The sequence below is a fragment of the Haemaphysalis longicornis genome, unplaced genomic scaffold, assembly GCF_048455015.1.
Source record: "Haemaphysalis longicornis isolate Haplotype H1 unplaced genomic scaffold, Haemaphysalis longicornis Haplotype H1 scaffold_1, whole genome shotgun sequence".
Taxonomy (NCBI): Eukaryota; Metazoa; Arthropoda; class Arachnida; order Ixodida; family Ixodidae; genus Haemaphysalis; species Haemaphysalis longicornis.
In genome coordinates this window covers 406,643,962-406,659,643 of record NW_027526203.1, presented here as the reverse complement: position 1 = coordinate 406,659,643, position 15,682 = coordinate 406,643,962, and the positions used below count along the sequence as shown (strand labels likewise).

Sequence of the window (15,682 nt, the reverse complement as noted above, 5' to 3'; positions counted from 1 at the left end):
ATCGACCCCAATATACTCAAATTCCACTAATTTCAGAGCACAGCCAGAAAGCTTAACTACCGCTGCTTCCAAAACGTGGAAAAAAAACTGCGTCCTCCATTGGATCACCACTTTGTGTGGCACACTACGTGCCTGCTGCACAGATTTGGTTCGGTTTCTGCTACAGATTAAGCTCATGCCAATGCACTACTACTCAAGTTCACTTTTCAGCCATATGTGGGCATTAAGTGGAACCCCTATAAGCAGGTGCTACATGACAAGACAAACAGCAAAAGTCGGAAACCGGCATCCCAGCAACAAAAAACCAGTACCAGCCAGACCAGTGGTTTCACCTTTTTCATTAAGCACCAATCCTTGCTGCGCTGCCAGTTCTGCTTCATACTGAGTCAGCCAGCATAAGCTAAACTCCAAGCATATCACCAAACAGAAAGGAAGAAGGGTATTACTACATCAATAAGGCCTCAACTTACATTCCTCGCCAACCACTCTCATGGATGATAGGCTCAGAAGAAGCATAAGCTGCATAGTTCTGCTGAGCCAGCAACTCAGCTGCGACCTGCAACATGAAAAATACCCTCTTAATAAAACTGCTGGACCCTTCCCGACTAAGGCAAAATACAAAACATGAACAATTCTGAATTTTGACGTAATGATGTTTCAGAGTAGTTTGAAATTAATGATTATAATCCTAAACTTCTAAACAAGCACAAAATTTGTATACAAAAAGCAATTCTTCCATTTCAGCCAAGTAAGCAAAGCCAAAGCAGACAAGGCTGAAACCCACAATTTTATTTTTAGCAGAAGAACACTCTAGCCACTGTGCTACGGCAGATATCGCAAGCAAAGTGACGCCTTGTACATGTAGCACATGCATTCATCTACACATGAATTTTCAAAGCAACATAAAGTGAAGCAACATTCAGTCAGGAACAGCAACAATATAAGTTAAAAATTAAGCAGTTAAAAATCCAAAAGATGACTCACTTTGTCAGAGAACTCCATCTCTCCCGCAAAATACTTCTCCACCACCAACTTAACCGTCTGCAAGCAACAAGACAATTTTTTTTTTTTGTTATAAATTATTACGCAGGCCCGACCACAAAAAAATTTTCAGTATGCTCGTACATTCATTGGCAAATACATAACATATTCAATCAACACCACCATCAAAATCATGCTAGTAAGACCATCCCAGGCTAATCTTCCTTACAAAACAACTTTTGAGGAGGACAATTTCCCCAGCCTCACCAACACACCAAATGAACCCACACACCACAGAGGCTGAATTGCTAAGGTGTGCTGCAGAGCCCAAGAATGCGGAGTCACTCCCAGCCATGGGGCCATTTTTCTGATGGAGGCGAAAAACCAAAACACCCATGTGTTGAGATTTCAGCCCAAGTTAAAGATCCCCAGGTGTGAAAATGAACCTGTAGCCCCTCCACTATGACATGTCTCATAGCTCACGCCGTTGATTTTTTTTTTTTTTTTTTTTCAACACCTCAACTAAACTTTATAGTCTGAAGTGTAAAAGCTATAAACAGGCTCAGGGTTTGGTGGAGAAGCCAGCAAAATGCTCCTTAGCAGTACAGAGCAAGGTGTGGAGGGGAAGGGGGTCAGAAGAATAGCTGTTCACAGCCAATAGGTGTGAGGGCTTCATTCAAAGTGCATAGACAAGCTTACACAAGTAAACATACATGGTGATTGCCCATTTGCATGGGTACGAATACAGATATCCTCCACAAGAAAAGAAAAAGAACGAACCTCAACCTTTTTCTTTCGTGATGCATGAACCCTAGGGGCACAAAAGGTGCTTTCCCCATTAAGTGCTTGCTTCTTCATGACAAGGCGTCCATGTCAGTTATACCAATCAAAGCAAAAACAGCAATGTAAGCTTCCCACAGTATGGGCAGCCAGCCAGTCCAAGCAGCATCGCCATCAGCCCCTTTATGCCCACTGCAGGACGAAGGCCTCCCCCACAGACTTCAACAACAGCCACCTTAAAGGCGTACTGGCACCAAATATTTTTTTTATTTCTTTTAACGATGCTTAATGGCCTGGCAAACCCGAAACAGACCTTTAAATACTTTAGTGTGTGATTATTAACCCTTTCGCTGTCACTGACGTACCGGTACACTTTTGCACTTTCCCTTCGCAGTGTCACTGATGTTCCAATACGTTCTCCATTGTGCATTCAAAAATTTGCGCCTCAGCACAAAGCTGGCATGCCTGGACTGTTTGCGCCATCTGTTGAATCTTTCTAGTAGCTCGTATTTTTACTCGCAAGCTCTCTTATGACGGTATATTGAAGAGCACGGGGCGACCGCGCCCACCCTTCGTTGCTAGGGGGCATGGTTGCTCCGCGTGCTGTACTGTCGGGATGAGTGGCCATGCGGCACACGTGCGATCCCGTAAGGGTGCAAGGGTTGTTGTCCCAACCGCAACGAGTTTCTAGTTTTTTTGTTTTTTTTTTTAACATTATTCTGTTCCAACGTCTGCTACAGCTCGCCAGGTTAGCCCAGTGGGCCATTGCCTCTCCAGTAGAGCAAAACATGACTCAATCGCGGCTTTCACTCGCTCGCCGCGCCCTCACTTGCTGCTGTCAGCAGCAAACGAGGTTGTTGTATCAATGTTGTATCCTCTTTTTATCTCAATCTGCCCTCATGATTTGGCAACACGTTATTTCTGTGCGTGTGCAGGCTGCTGAAAGTGCTCCCTCCATGCCCGCAATTACTTTCGGATGGCTGACCACACGGGGCCTTCAACTGCGGACAGGAGCGATGATTCTTCCGATTCAGATCCAAATACGAGCTGAGCTCGGAATCGCATTTTGAGAGTTTCCATCCGAGGAAGGGGTGTGAGTTCCACAGCATCAGGTTCTGATGTTGAAACGGTGGGGTCGTCGTCCTGAACCATGCACGGCAAACAAAATATTTGGACGAAAGGAGAGATTTCTCACCCACGCTCTTTTCTTTCAACAAGTTACATTCCGGATGCTATCATAGCCAAATAAATCACTATGCTCCTTCCCTGATATTTTCTCACCCACGCTCTTTTCTTTCAACAAGTTACATTCCGGATGCTATCATAGCCAAATAAATCACTATGCTCCTTCCCTGATATTCTGGAAACCAAGCCGACACTGGGGATGCGTCACGGCCAGAAACCCCCGACAGTGAAAAGGTTATCTGGCAGCATGTCCGGCACAGTCTTTAACAACAACAAAAAAAAACCTGGAAAAATAAATAAAATGTAGATGAGACTAACATTCGCACAAGGCAAGTCATGTTGCTGCCTGTGTCCTGTTAGTCTTTAAATAACACATTTCTTTTTCTGATAATACAGAGGAGGGCACCCCTGTGCATTTTTGATGCAACGCATCTCTTGCTCTCGGGTATGTCCCTCCGTTGTCGCTGTCGCGGCGTTGTCCGCATGCTCACTGCACATGCACAACTCTCCTCCGTCCTTCTCTTCGACAGCTGTGCGCAACACTCTCACTCCGTCTCATTATCATAACAACAGTTGCGCGTGTGCGCTTCGCTGCTCTGGGTGCGTGCATGTGTGCGCATGCGCGCGACTCTCCCCCCCGGCTCCTCTCCTTTCAAAAGCGGGAATATAAGCGGGGGAGCGCACGGCGCCAGATCAGTCCAGCGCTCGCTCTCGCACTTGACTTGACTTTGCTTGACGATACCTCCGTGCAAGATCTTCCGATGAAGACGTGATGGAAGCGACAGTCCCTTCAGCGAGTGGACTGACGCAATCCAATACCAGCATGCAGGTGCACACGAATGTTTAAGAGCAAGCCTTGTTAGCGCTGTCAGCATAGGAGCGTCACGTAAAGCCCACCCTGGTCAAGAAATGCCAAGCACTGCTTACGGACTTCACTACGGCTCGAACATCGAGTGCTGGTGGCAATAAATTGCTCTCTTTGAACGTGGTCATCTTTGTTTCACCCGTGCTCATTAGACAGCTGCGATGCAGAGAAATCGGTTTCTTTAGGGCTCAGTGGGCATAAAAGTAATTGCTTAATCGAATTTGACGAGAAGATATTTAATATAAGCTTCCACTTTAGCGGGAGCATATAAGCACTCTTCCACACAGTGAAGCGGTCCACATGTTCTCCGCTCAACTCACAATCATGGCTTTATTTTGAGTGTCGTGGTTGCATCACGCGCCCATACTGCAGAGCCTTTCTACATTAAAAAAGTCTGGAAAGTTTCATAACACCCTTCTGCTGTTGGCACGCCGCAACCCTCAACGCGCCGAGCCTAAGCCTACAACTGAACGGACGAAAAGAGGCGTAACTTCAACCAGCACCTCGCCGGGGTGAAGTTCACGGGGCATGGACGTGGGTTCAATTGACTAACAGTGGCGTTTAGTAGTGACCAAAATGAAAAAAAGAAAAAGTGGAAACCTAGCCTGCTATCATATCTAAATAGGCGTTGCGGAAAAAGCACCGGTTTTACGACGACACATGAACTACCGTCGGCTATCCGAATTCCATTGCCTAAGTGTTGAAACTCTTAATTCACACAACTTTCACGGCCAGTTTTAGTACAAATTTCGCTTTAAGTGGAGAGGTAACTACATAGCAGTTGTTTCTGGGCGATGGGCAAGGTTTTGAAACCTCCATAACTGGTTAAATGAACTGTAAAATCGAAACCTCGATTTTACGAAATTCTCGATTTAACGAAATCTCCGCCCCCAAGTACCACTTCGTTATATCGAGGTTTAACTGTATACCGTTTGTAGAGAGTTTGCAAGTGAAAATAATAGCTACTAGAAAGATTCGACAGATGGCGCGAACAGTCCAGGCGCACCAGCTTAGCGCTATGGCGCGAATTTTTGAACACACAATGAAGAACGTACCAGTACATCAGTGACACTGCGAAGGGGGAAATGCGAAAACGTACCGGTACGTCAGTGACAATGAAAGGGTTAAGTAAAGGTCATCTAAAGTCCAGTGCTCATCTTGCGTTTATCCTGCTGTTCATTCTTGGTTTTGCACTGCCAACAAGTTTCACAAATTCAATAGTGTGCCCCCAAACAAGTAGAGGTTAAATAAAAAAAAAAAGCAGGTAAAATAAATAGCCACAGGTACCACACTGAGGCCAAAAATCATTGCTCATAGTTTTGGCATATTTGCAATTAGGCGAGGTCAGTACACCTATGGGGGGGCATCGTTACAACCCGCTTAACTCTTTGTGTACCGCACGCGCGATTTAGATCATGAGCGATCGAAATCGATCGGAATTTTCAAACGCTGATTTGAAAGTCGCGCCGGGCGCTTTGAAACGTTTGGCGCCATCTGCCGTGTAGCACAACAAATAAGCTTTCATTTGCTGTGTAGTTCGAATTTTTTGAGCCAGGTGGCGGTGTTTAAAGCCCGCCGAGAGAAGCGTATACGCGGCGTAGTTGCCGCGGAAGATGGCTGCGCCCCCGCAAGCTCGACACGTGCTCCCAAACACCGCAAATCGCGAAATTCTACTCAATCTTCGGTGGATTTTCGGGACTTTACTAGCAGCAGTGACTCTTCCGATGATTTCGATCTGTCAGACTTGAGTTCTGACAGTGATGATGACGACAACCAGCCCGGAACATCAGCAGCCGCCAACAGGTAAGCGAGCGGCTTGTTTCTCTATGTGTAGCCGGTTTTCTTTGAGTGCTCCGCTTACGGTTCGCGAGGTTTATCAGTGTCACGCATGGTTCTATATTATCTGCAGGGTTTCCACATCCTTTGGCCAAGACTCGCTGCTGCCTCGACAACGGAGTTTTTGCAATAAAAATCTTTACCTAAAACAATCGAAAAAAGCTTTTTTTCTCCATGGTTTTGAAGCCCTGTAAACAAATTTTTGCAGCTCAGAAACCGCTCAAGTTAGGGCTTTGATATTTTTAGAGAACATTGTTAAGAAATGCAGAAAACATTTGTATATTTCAGAATTTTTTCTAAAAATTTTTCTTTGAAGTTATAAAGAGCGTTTTTGCGATTTTGTGCTAAAATTGCCCAAAATGTCTAATTTGACAATTTTTATTTTGCTTTTTATCTCTATACAATTTCATAAAAGTTATATCATTAAAAAGAGAATCTATTTAGGTTCATTTTCGTGTGCTTTATACATTTTTTCACTCAACAAGTTTTTCATAAAAAAAAAAAAAACATTACCGGAACCCACAAAAAACGGCAATTTTCGGCCAGTACGCAAATAGTTAAATTCCATTTCTATCGGTTTGACCCCAACTCACAAAACATGAAAGCACCGGGACAGTTTTAACGCAAGCCATAACTTGGTGCCTGAATCTTCTGCCTACATGTATGAACTGTTGTGAATGTCCACCGTGACGCTACCACTTATACTATCTATTGAAATCTATACTAATTATCTATCGAAATCTATACTAATTATTGGTGAATAATTACCACCTCCTTCCCACCCACGAAAACTTAACAGAAAGAAACAAACCAATTGAGACTGCTCCACTGTCCTGTAAAGAACTCAAGATAGGAAGGACGACTTACCTTCAGAAGAACAGGGTTGGTTCCACTAAGGCGTACGCTATCTCTGGCCACGTTGACAACACTGCTGAATTCTCCCACGCTGGCATCACCCATGCTGTAACTGTGCATCAGAGATGGCTTTTGGTTAGTCTCTTTAGCACCTGCATAGCTGGTTGCCGTCTCATCTCCCACTTCCTGCACGAGTAGAGCAAAATAAGTGTAGTGACTGCTGCCCCCTAGCAACACAACCATAGCAATAAACGCTCGTTACTTACTCGAACTGGAGATGCATTGCGCCGAATTGTATCTTCAATTAGTTCTTTGGCTCTCCTATTAATGAGAAAGAGACAACATTTAAATTAAACAAAATACAACGTGTAATGCAGTCATGAACACATCAAGAAAGCAGATGCCAAAGGCACAAAAGTGAATCAGCCCCTTCGGAAGCAATGCCTAGCAAGCGTGAAGCTCACCTTCAAGATATGCATGAACCCCACGCTTGAATGCTGCGGATCTTAAATTGTTGTCCTGTAGTACAGCTTATCAATGGTCCTCGTCACTGATGTACCGTACTGACAAGAAAAATTCCCATTTCTAGGTTTGGAAATTCCCAACTTTTAGCACTTTTCCTCGCAGGTTTCTCAGGAATTCCCTGCAAGTTTCCCTCCAGTCTTTCTTTCCAGCTGATCGATCTTTACGTGGATTCTTGTTTGGTTTTGGACATTAGCCAGCGCCCCCTAAGTCTACATAGTCTGGCGCCGTTCGAAGAATCAGAGTTTCCGCGTGAACTATATTGTAAGTCTTATCTGTCGTCAGGTTATGCAAAATTCGTTTAATTTATTTGCCAGCATACAGGACTTTACAAATTAATTTGCCTTTTTTACACTTTAGCTCGGCGCCTGGACTGCTGGCGCTATCTCTTGTTGACAGCACGCGGACTAAAGTGCACCTGAAATACTTTTTTGTATATTGCGCAGGAGTACATGCGAACAGGCCACAGCCCTTCAGCCGCCACCTTTTCATGCTTTACTAGCTCTTCCCCGTGAAGTATTCTTTCCTCTGTGCTCACTCCTGTCTTGGATGCTTGTGGCTAGCAGGAAGACAACTGCAGATATCTGAACATAAATCCAATGAAGTCGTAAGGGAATTTAAAAAAAAAGTAATAAATGATGCAAGGTCCGGTTTACTGATATCATTTTTATTTTTTACTCCACAACTTCTAAAATTCCCTGCAGCTCTTAAAGATTCCCCTTTCCCCTGTGGCCAAAATTACAACCAAAAATTCCTCGGAAAAGGCAAAACCCCGCATAGAACACCACTGGTCCTCATAATCATAATGCAATTCTATGGCCCATGGTCAGAATCAAACCTGGGTCCCTCCCGTTATGAAATCGGTGTCCGTCCGACTGCGCTATCATCGCATTCGGGAAGGGGCGCTCAGCATTTCCTTTGGGTTCGTAGCACTGCCATTGGCTTCGGACTTTGGCTTTGGACTTCGGCAGTTTGGATTTCAGACTTTACGAGAGTGGATTGTGGACTTTGATTTGACTCAGTTTGCATGGAGAAAGCTACGCTTTTCACCAATCTTTCTTTAGTAACCCTTTCACTGTCGGGTGTTTCTGGTCGTGACGCACCTTCAGAGCCGGCTTGTTTCTGGAATACGAGGGAAAGAGAATAGTGATTTATTTGACTATGATGGTGTCCCGAACATAAGAGTGTGGGTAAGAAATCGCCTTTCTTCCAGATATTTTCAGTTTGCCGTGCACACTTCCGGGACGACGACCCCACCGTTTCAACATCAGAACCTGACGCTGTGGAACTCCCACCCCTTCCTCAGATGAGAAACTCTCAGAATGCAAATCCGAGCTCTGCTCGTATTTGGATCAGAATCTGAAGCACCACCGCTCCTGTCCGCAGTCGAAGGCCCCGCACGATCAGCCATCCTAAAGTAATCGCGCCCATGGAGGGAGCACTTTCAGCAGCCCGAACAGCGCACAGAAATGACGCGTTGCGAAATCATGATGGCAGATAGAGATAAAAAGGGGATACAACATTGATATGACAACCTCGTTTGCTGCTGACAGCGGCAAGTGAGGACGCAGCAAGCAAGCGAAAGCCGCGATTGAGTCATGTTTCGATCTATTGCAGAGGCAACGGTGTGCTGGGCTAACCTGCGCGCCATAGCAGATGTGGAAACAGAGAAATAATAAAAAATTGCGCCCACCTCCCCGCGAGGGGAACCCTGTGTAGATGCGACGCATCGTGGGGTTCACTTGGTGTTTCCGTTTGATTGATTCTGAAATCGCGTGAAACGTGTCGGGAACGCGTATGATTATTGATGTTTTATGATTATTATTATGTTTTATTGGCCAATCTTGGTCAATCTCTCTAAGTGGTATGCTTGGGGCTTCGCTGTCGCAACGACCTTTACTCCATCATTGTTGCTGTAAGTGGGAGCTTCTTTTCTTTTATTGCAAGTGTTAATCATTGCCCCATCATGCGTTGTATCAGTAGCTTCTTCACGTAGTTTGAATGAGTCAAGGATATAAGGCGCGTTCGTAGCATTTCATTCTGTCTCGGTTTTGTGGCGCAGTGGGAAGAGCACCATGTACCTCGCGTTCCGCCCACAGGGTCGTGGGATCGAAACCGGGCGCCGCTAACTATTATTTTTTTTATAGTGTAGGGGGAGGGGTGTGGACGGACAACGCCGTATGGAGGGACAAGGCGAGTGAATGAGATGCAGTCGCATCTAAAAAAAACCAGAAACCCGTTGCGGATGGCACAACACCCCTTGCACCCATTATCGCACACGTGCCGCATGGTCAATCATCCCGACAGAGTACAGCACGCGGAGCAACCATGCCCCCCAGCAACGAAGGATGGGCGGCATTCTTCCCTCTATTTGGTGCGTGGTCACTCCGAACTCTTCATTATACAGTCGTAAGAGAGCTTGCAAGTGAAAATATGAGCTACTAGAAGGATGAGACCGATGGTACGAAAACCTGTACCGAAAACACAGTACAAATCGGACAGCCTCATTATTTCAACCTTCAATATGCATTTTCACTTATGCCATACAGTCACTCAGTTACTTAAAAAAGTTCAGAGCAAATTGTTTGCCCTTAGCTTCACATGTCAGACAAACGTGTCAGACAAATAAAAAACATTACAAAGCGAATTCTGCAAATCCATTACAAATACAGCAGAAACATGAAACAGTGCTATATATGCTTTCGATAGGGCCCTCCTAATAAAAAAAAAAAAAACTCTTGATGTGAACCAATTTTTTTAAATGTGTCTTGGCAAGGATAGTTATAGAATATAGTCCAACATGCTCATAACACCAGTTGGAATAATTCATCGGTCAGTAAAACAATGAACAGCTGTGGCACCATGAGTCATATGGTAAAACAATCTGCTTATTACAATGCTTATATGCTTATTACAGCCTATGCTTATTATATAGCTACCGTATTTACTCGCGTAATGGTCACACCTTTTCCAAAAAATTTGATGCAAATTTAGGGGTGTGTTCATTACGCGGGGTAAATTTTTAGCGAAAAACTTTTGAGCACAGAAAAAGCAAGCAAGCTGCAGGTCAAAAGTTTTACGATAGGTTTCATGAACATAATAAAAATAATAAATAAAAACATAATAAAAACTCCGCACACCACCGCCAGCCGCTTTGCAAAAGTGACGCAAAACGCACTGTTTTCATGAATTACGGAACACGCAGGAACGAGTTTGCTGCAAGGTGACAACAGGGGGACCAATAAGTGGCTGCGCAGTCACAGTGCGGAACATCAAAACAGACATGTGGGCCGACGCAGCAAGCTGAGCGCAGTTTTTTCTTTGTCTTGTGAGTACACTATGTGCATTTAGTGAGAGTTTCTTCCTCATCAATATTGAACTCATGCTTGCCGATATCACTAATATCTGCAAGTCTGCGGCAATAACGTAGCCATGTCCCCTTAGAAAGGGAAGGAAACAGAGGTAAGCACGATCATCATCATCAGCTAGACTTCGCACACATACGACATACTGCTGCAGCAAGTTCAGGGTGCGTTCACTGCGCGGGAAATTAATAAATCGAATTTTGACGACAAACTTCAGGGGTGCGATCATTATGCGAGTAAATACGGTACGTATTACACAACAAGGCATTGACAGGAAAATGCGTTCTTGGGCCTTGCTCTCTGCTCCCCGCGTCAATGACAGCATGTGCAGCAAAATTTGGCAATATTTTCTAGAACTTCAGCCTCGATCCATTCACAAAATAAGATATTTGGAAAAGACCTAGTTCCCCTATGTGCGCATGTGTACTAGCACGTATTCATTTTTTACGTTGTGCAACAGCACCAGTTGTAGGCCAGTACTCAGGTGTCTCTATCAAACCTGCCCAGCTCTTTACGCTACGCTACTAATTTTCCAGGTTGCCAAAAACACTCAGGCAAGCAGACACTGTGGTGTGCTTCCGTTCAGAAAATTGCCGCAGTAACTCGAATTCCCCTCACAGCCACAGCAGCTGTGCCCTACGGCCTAGGCAAATAAATATTCGCAAGGGTGCGCTCACATAATTGTCTCTTCATTGGGGCCCGTGATCTGCACCAGCCGGTCGCGCACTCCGGGATTCACTGGAACCACAACAAGAAGCTGTCAGCCAGCAATCAAGCAGGTGCACTGTCCCAATGAGGCAAAAGGTGTTGCACAAGGCAGCGGCGGTGTTGCAGCAATTATAGACACAGTACCCAACACCACTTAGAGATGAGAAAATTCAAGCACACTAGGGCCACACCTAGCATGCAATAAAAGGAACACTTGATAACTTGACTACACACAAAGTTGCTCATGCAAGCATGTGCAAGAAATAGGATTTTGAAGGCTCATTAACAAAAAAAAAAATAACAATGCACTTGCAGCAGCAAAAACGAGTTCGTAAACACACACACAATACAAAACCATAAAAGCAGCAGCTGTACAAAGGAGGCAAAAAAGCAGTAAGCATGTTTATTGATCTTTCATTCGGCAGTTAGAATCATTTTACTACTTCCGCCTCCCACAAAAAAATGCAAGGACACTACCAAGGCCTACAATGCTGGTTTAGAGGCATCAACTGCTCGTCTCCCTTTCTAACCACGCCTGCTGAAGCCTACAAGTTGAAAGGGGGCAGTGACAGACTAGATTTCTGAAAATACAGACATACTAATTGTCATAGGAAAACATCTAAGCTGTCATTAATCACGCCTTCCTGCACTAGCCCCTGTAACCTCTCATTAAGACTAAGGAACTGAAAAAACCTTTGCATCTCACTAGAAGTCATACTTAAGCGGGAAAAAACGTGCACGTCAATTTCTGATCAAATGAATGCAGAGCAAAGCTTTGGGGGCACTGTGACTGACGCATTGGGGGAATTTTTTTGCCCCCTATCACACTGGTCATATATGTTGGTCCGCCAACGCCCAATGAATTGGGTCATTTTTATTTTCTAATCCCGCTGGTTGCACATTGTTTCCTATGGTGAATACATTGGACATTAGACATGGAGAATGCTTTTGCTTTTGACAACGGTCACGAAAGGGTAAAGATGGCACCAACAGCTATGCAGTAAAAGGTATTCGTTCAGTACATTTGAGAATTTGCCTCAACAAAGAAGCTTTAGCTGGTCACTTATTGCCCTTGCAGTTTCCTATAATACAGCCCTCACTCAGTGTCTGGTCAGACACATTAAGCTGGCAACCCAAATACCCACAGTGCATATGTGGAGGTTCAATGCAGCATTTGACTGCTGTTCTTATAGTGTTCTCAAAGGCTGTGGTACAAGAAACCCCTTCCATAGCCTGACTACTCCACCCACATCGACAGGTGCGCTCCTTTAAGCACATTTGCTGGCCTTGGATTGGCTGCGAGTACAGTAACTTTGGTACCATTAAACAAAGAATATGAATAATGCAATACAAAAAAATTTAAAGCAATCTGACCAAGATTGTGCCAGCGGCGTGATCCATAATTCAAAAATATGAAGAATGACCACCCGCTTTCACAACAGACATATGGTACACATCACCATTTCTCCACCCCTAACACTTGCCTGAACACTAACATGTGCCTTCTTGTAACCCTGTAGGTAGCACAGCATTGCACCGCCCATCCACCTCTGTCCACAGCACGATAAGGGCCTGTCCCACAGACTTGCTATCATTTCCATCATCTGTCACCCAAATCCATTATTTCCCCCTATCAAGCCTCCTAAACAAGCCTTCTAAAAGGCTGTCAATAATTTCATAGAGACTGTCTCCTTGTCAAAAAAGCCTCCCCAACGAAACTATTTTCCTTCTTGTCATGCTCGTAAATTTATCGCAATGTCCTATAAGAGCCCAATGCAAGCCTCCTCAGCTTCCTGGCCTTGCAATGCTTTCATGACTGTGGCAGTTTCCACTGAATCAAATGCTTTCTTATAATCAATAAAGGCCATGTACAGAAGTTTGTTATACTATAACGCACATCTCAATAACCTGACAGATGGCAAGAGAGTGATCCATTGTCGAGCATCTTTTCCTAAACCTAGCCTGTTCCTAGGTTGATGGAAATTGATGTAAACAATTTATACAGCAATTTATAGAAATTTATATAGGGAGTAGCCTGATAGGCCTGCAATTATTAAAGCTCATCTGCAGCACTATTTTACTCTAACCAAATTTATTGTGATTGTGGAGTAGGTACCCCAACAGCACCTGGGATAAAACTAGTAGCCCTACGAAATGCATACTGCTGGAACGACCATGCAGTGGAAGTGACATTGTAGCCGACCCGGTCCTCCGGTAGGTCAGGTGGCCGGAGAACCAGTCGAGCCCCGCTCTGTGCAGTTCTATTGGGACTGCAAGTGCTTAGATTGCACAATGACTGAGTAATCTGAATTTATGATAGAAATTCCGATTTTCCTGGTCATTTGTGGAACGCCTGTGCATGTTTCGTGTTTTTCCGTCTTTGCCGCCAGACTATACGAATACAGGTCTAAACTTTCACTGCATTTCGCCATCATTCCATGGCCAACGGTACTTCCCTCCTCAGTGCTGACCAACCATGATGCTACTGAGCCTTCGCATATAACACCCACGCAAGCAGCACATTGCTAAGGACAAGGGTTAAGCCACAATTTACCAAGCCATCACTAAAATTGGAAGCTCCCTAAAATTGGAAGCTCCGTTGGTTCAGCACCATATGCTGAACCAGCGACCGCAAGAGAACTGGAAAGTTTGGCAAGTTTGCGCATACGTATCTTTGTCCACCAAGAAAGAAACGGCCATTAAAAAAAGTGGCTGATCTACAATTCCTCCCCCTTGTGCTCATGTTTTCCTAAGGTGTAAAAATGAGTAGTAAACATATTCTGCAGCAGAAAAAGAAAATTGAAAGGCTAGATCGTAACTGCTCTGCTTGCTGACCCCACAAGACCTGACCAGACATACAACACAGCACTTTGATGGTTATGTTTCTGCCTCAAGAATTTTTTGCGCATTGTTTGAAAATAAATAGCTACCAGCTTGTTCCGATCTCTTCCTTTTTGAAATTCATGTCTTAAAGGGAAATTCCCTGTCAGGAGACGTGTAAAATTTAGTATCGAATACATAACTCTGGAGAGCTATCGCATATAATACTTGTTCCGAGAGCTGCAACTTTGCTTTTTTCAAGGTGCAGCTCCAGTATGAATAAATGGGATGGTGATATGCTGATCCTGCTACTAAAGGAGGAAACTTCTTTCAAACAGAATTAACGAAGCTACTGCACAGCGCTATGCCAGAAAAGGCAGACCCAAGAAAAAAAAAAGGGTGCAAAGTGCCTTCACAACTCGCACTACCAAGCCTACAATGTGTGCCATCCTATCTCTTTCATGGCCACACTCCAAGATACCCCCTCCCCCCTGCCTGCTCCTCCACCCACCTTGTGGGTGGAAGATGAGAGGAGGGGAGAAGGTGGGAGCTTGTTATCTACAAAAGTGAAGTCGCCCGAAGGTCACAAATTTGATTGATTGATTGCAGGTTTTAACGCGCCAACGCAATGCAGGCAATGAGGCCCGCCGTAGTGGAGGGCTCCGGATTAATTTTGACCACCTGGGGATCTTTAACGTGCGCCGAAATCTCGTACACACAGGCGTTTTTACTTTTCGCCTCCATCAAAAAAGCAACCCCCGCGGCCGGGAATCAAACCCGCGACCTCGTGCTCAGCAGCACAACGCCTTAGACAGGTCACAAACTTGGTTAACTCCGTAAGGACTTCGGTGAATTCGTTGTGCAATTCACAAATCAGAGAAGTTTTGAAGCAACCCTTTGTACCCAAAAAAAGGTAAAGAACAGTTAAAGTGCTCCGAAGTACACCTCCTTCTGGCAGGTAAAAGAAATGATGTTCTACAAAAATTCTTTGCTGACACTTTCACTTCCTTTTTCTTTTTTTGGCACCAAAGTTGTGAAGTGCAGGGCTTGCATAAGTGTATATACTATTGAGCTGAAAAAATATACGTTCAGCCTCAAGTGTCCTACTTATCCTTACACACTTGTTGCAACATGATGCCTTCAAAGGTTATAGAGCAAAGCCTACTTGAATTGTATACACTCAAAAGTACAAAAATCCTAGATTAGCCAACAACACGGTTTATGCTCCGCCCTCTTTCACGAACTGCACATAGCACTGGAAATGCCAAAGCTGACATCAGCCAATGAGGGGAGAGGATGCACCCACACTGGCCAATGAGATTTGTGTAACAGTACACAATGTCCCCTCTATGGTGTCTATGCCTGCATCTGCTGTCCTTATCTCTACGGAAAAAAAAACACACTTTGGGACTATTTTCTTCCACGCATTGTTGTCCGGGCTGCATGTACTTGGCTATTTTTGCAATGCTGCACAGGGTTGATGAAACAGAGTACAGGCATAGCTCACTACAGCCCTGCTTTATATTTTCTTCACTGGTTTCACAAGAACCTATACATAAGAAACAAGGGGAAGAAACAAAATTTTGCCTATACCCTTAGCACAATGGAAGAAACATTTACGTCAAGCTTAAAACAAAAGTGAGTGGGCCAGAGCACGGCCAAAAACAGTTTCCACAAAAATGCACAAACCTCTAATGCTAGTTAAGGCACCTTTTGGGTATCTTGCTTGGCCCCTAGTTACACCCCTGGCACAACAGCTACACCC

The 15,682-nt window shown here is 44.5% G+C and overlaps 1 protein-coding gene across 5 annotated transcripts in view; it reads right to left on the bottom strand.

Annotated features, from left to right (window-relative positions):
* LOC144155462 (eukaryotic translation initiation factor 4E-binding protein Mextli-like) overlaps positions 1-15,682 on the bottom strand; it is a 77,530-nt gene that overhangs the window by 41,577 nt on the left and 20,271 nt on the right. For all 5 annotated transcript variants that reach the window (XM_077686917.1, XM_077686919.1, XM_077686921.1 and 2 more), the window contains 5 exons: positions 11,067-11,127; positions 6,769-6,823; positions 6,515-6,688; positions 985-1,041; positions 471-556 (listed from right to left, as the gene is read on the bottom strand). In XM_077686917.1, coding sequence (XP_077543043.1) covers positions 471-556; positions 985-1,041; positions 6,515-6,688; positions 6,769-6,823; positions 11,067-11,127 — 433 coding nt within the window. The remainder of the gene's footprint in view (positions 1-470; positions 557-984; positions 1,042-6,514; positions 6,689-6,768; positions 6,824-11,066; positions 11,128-15,682) is intronic.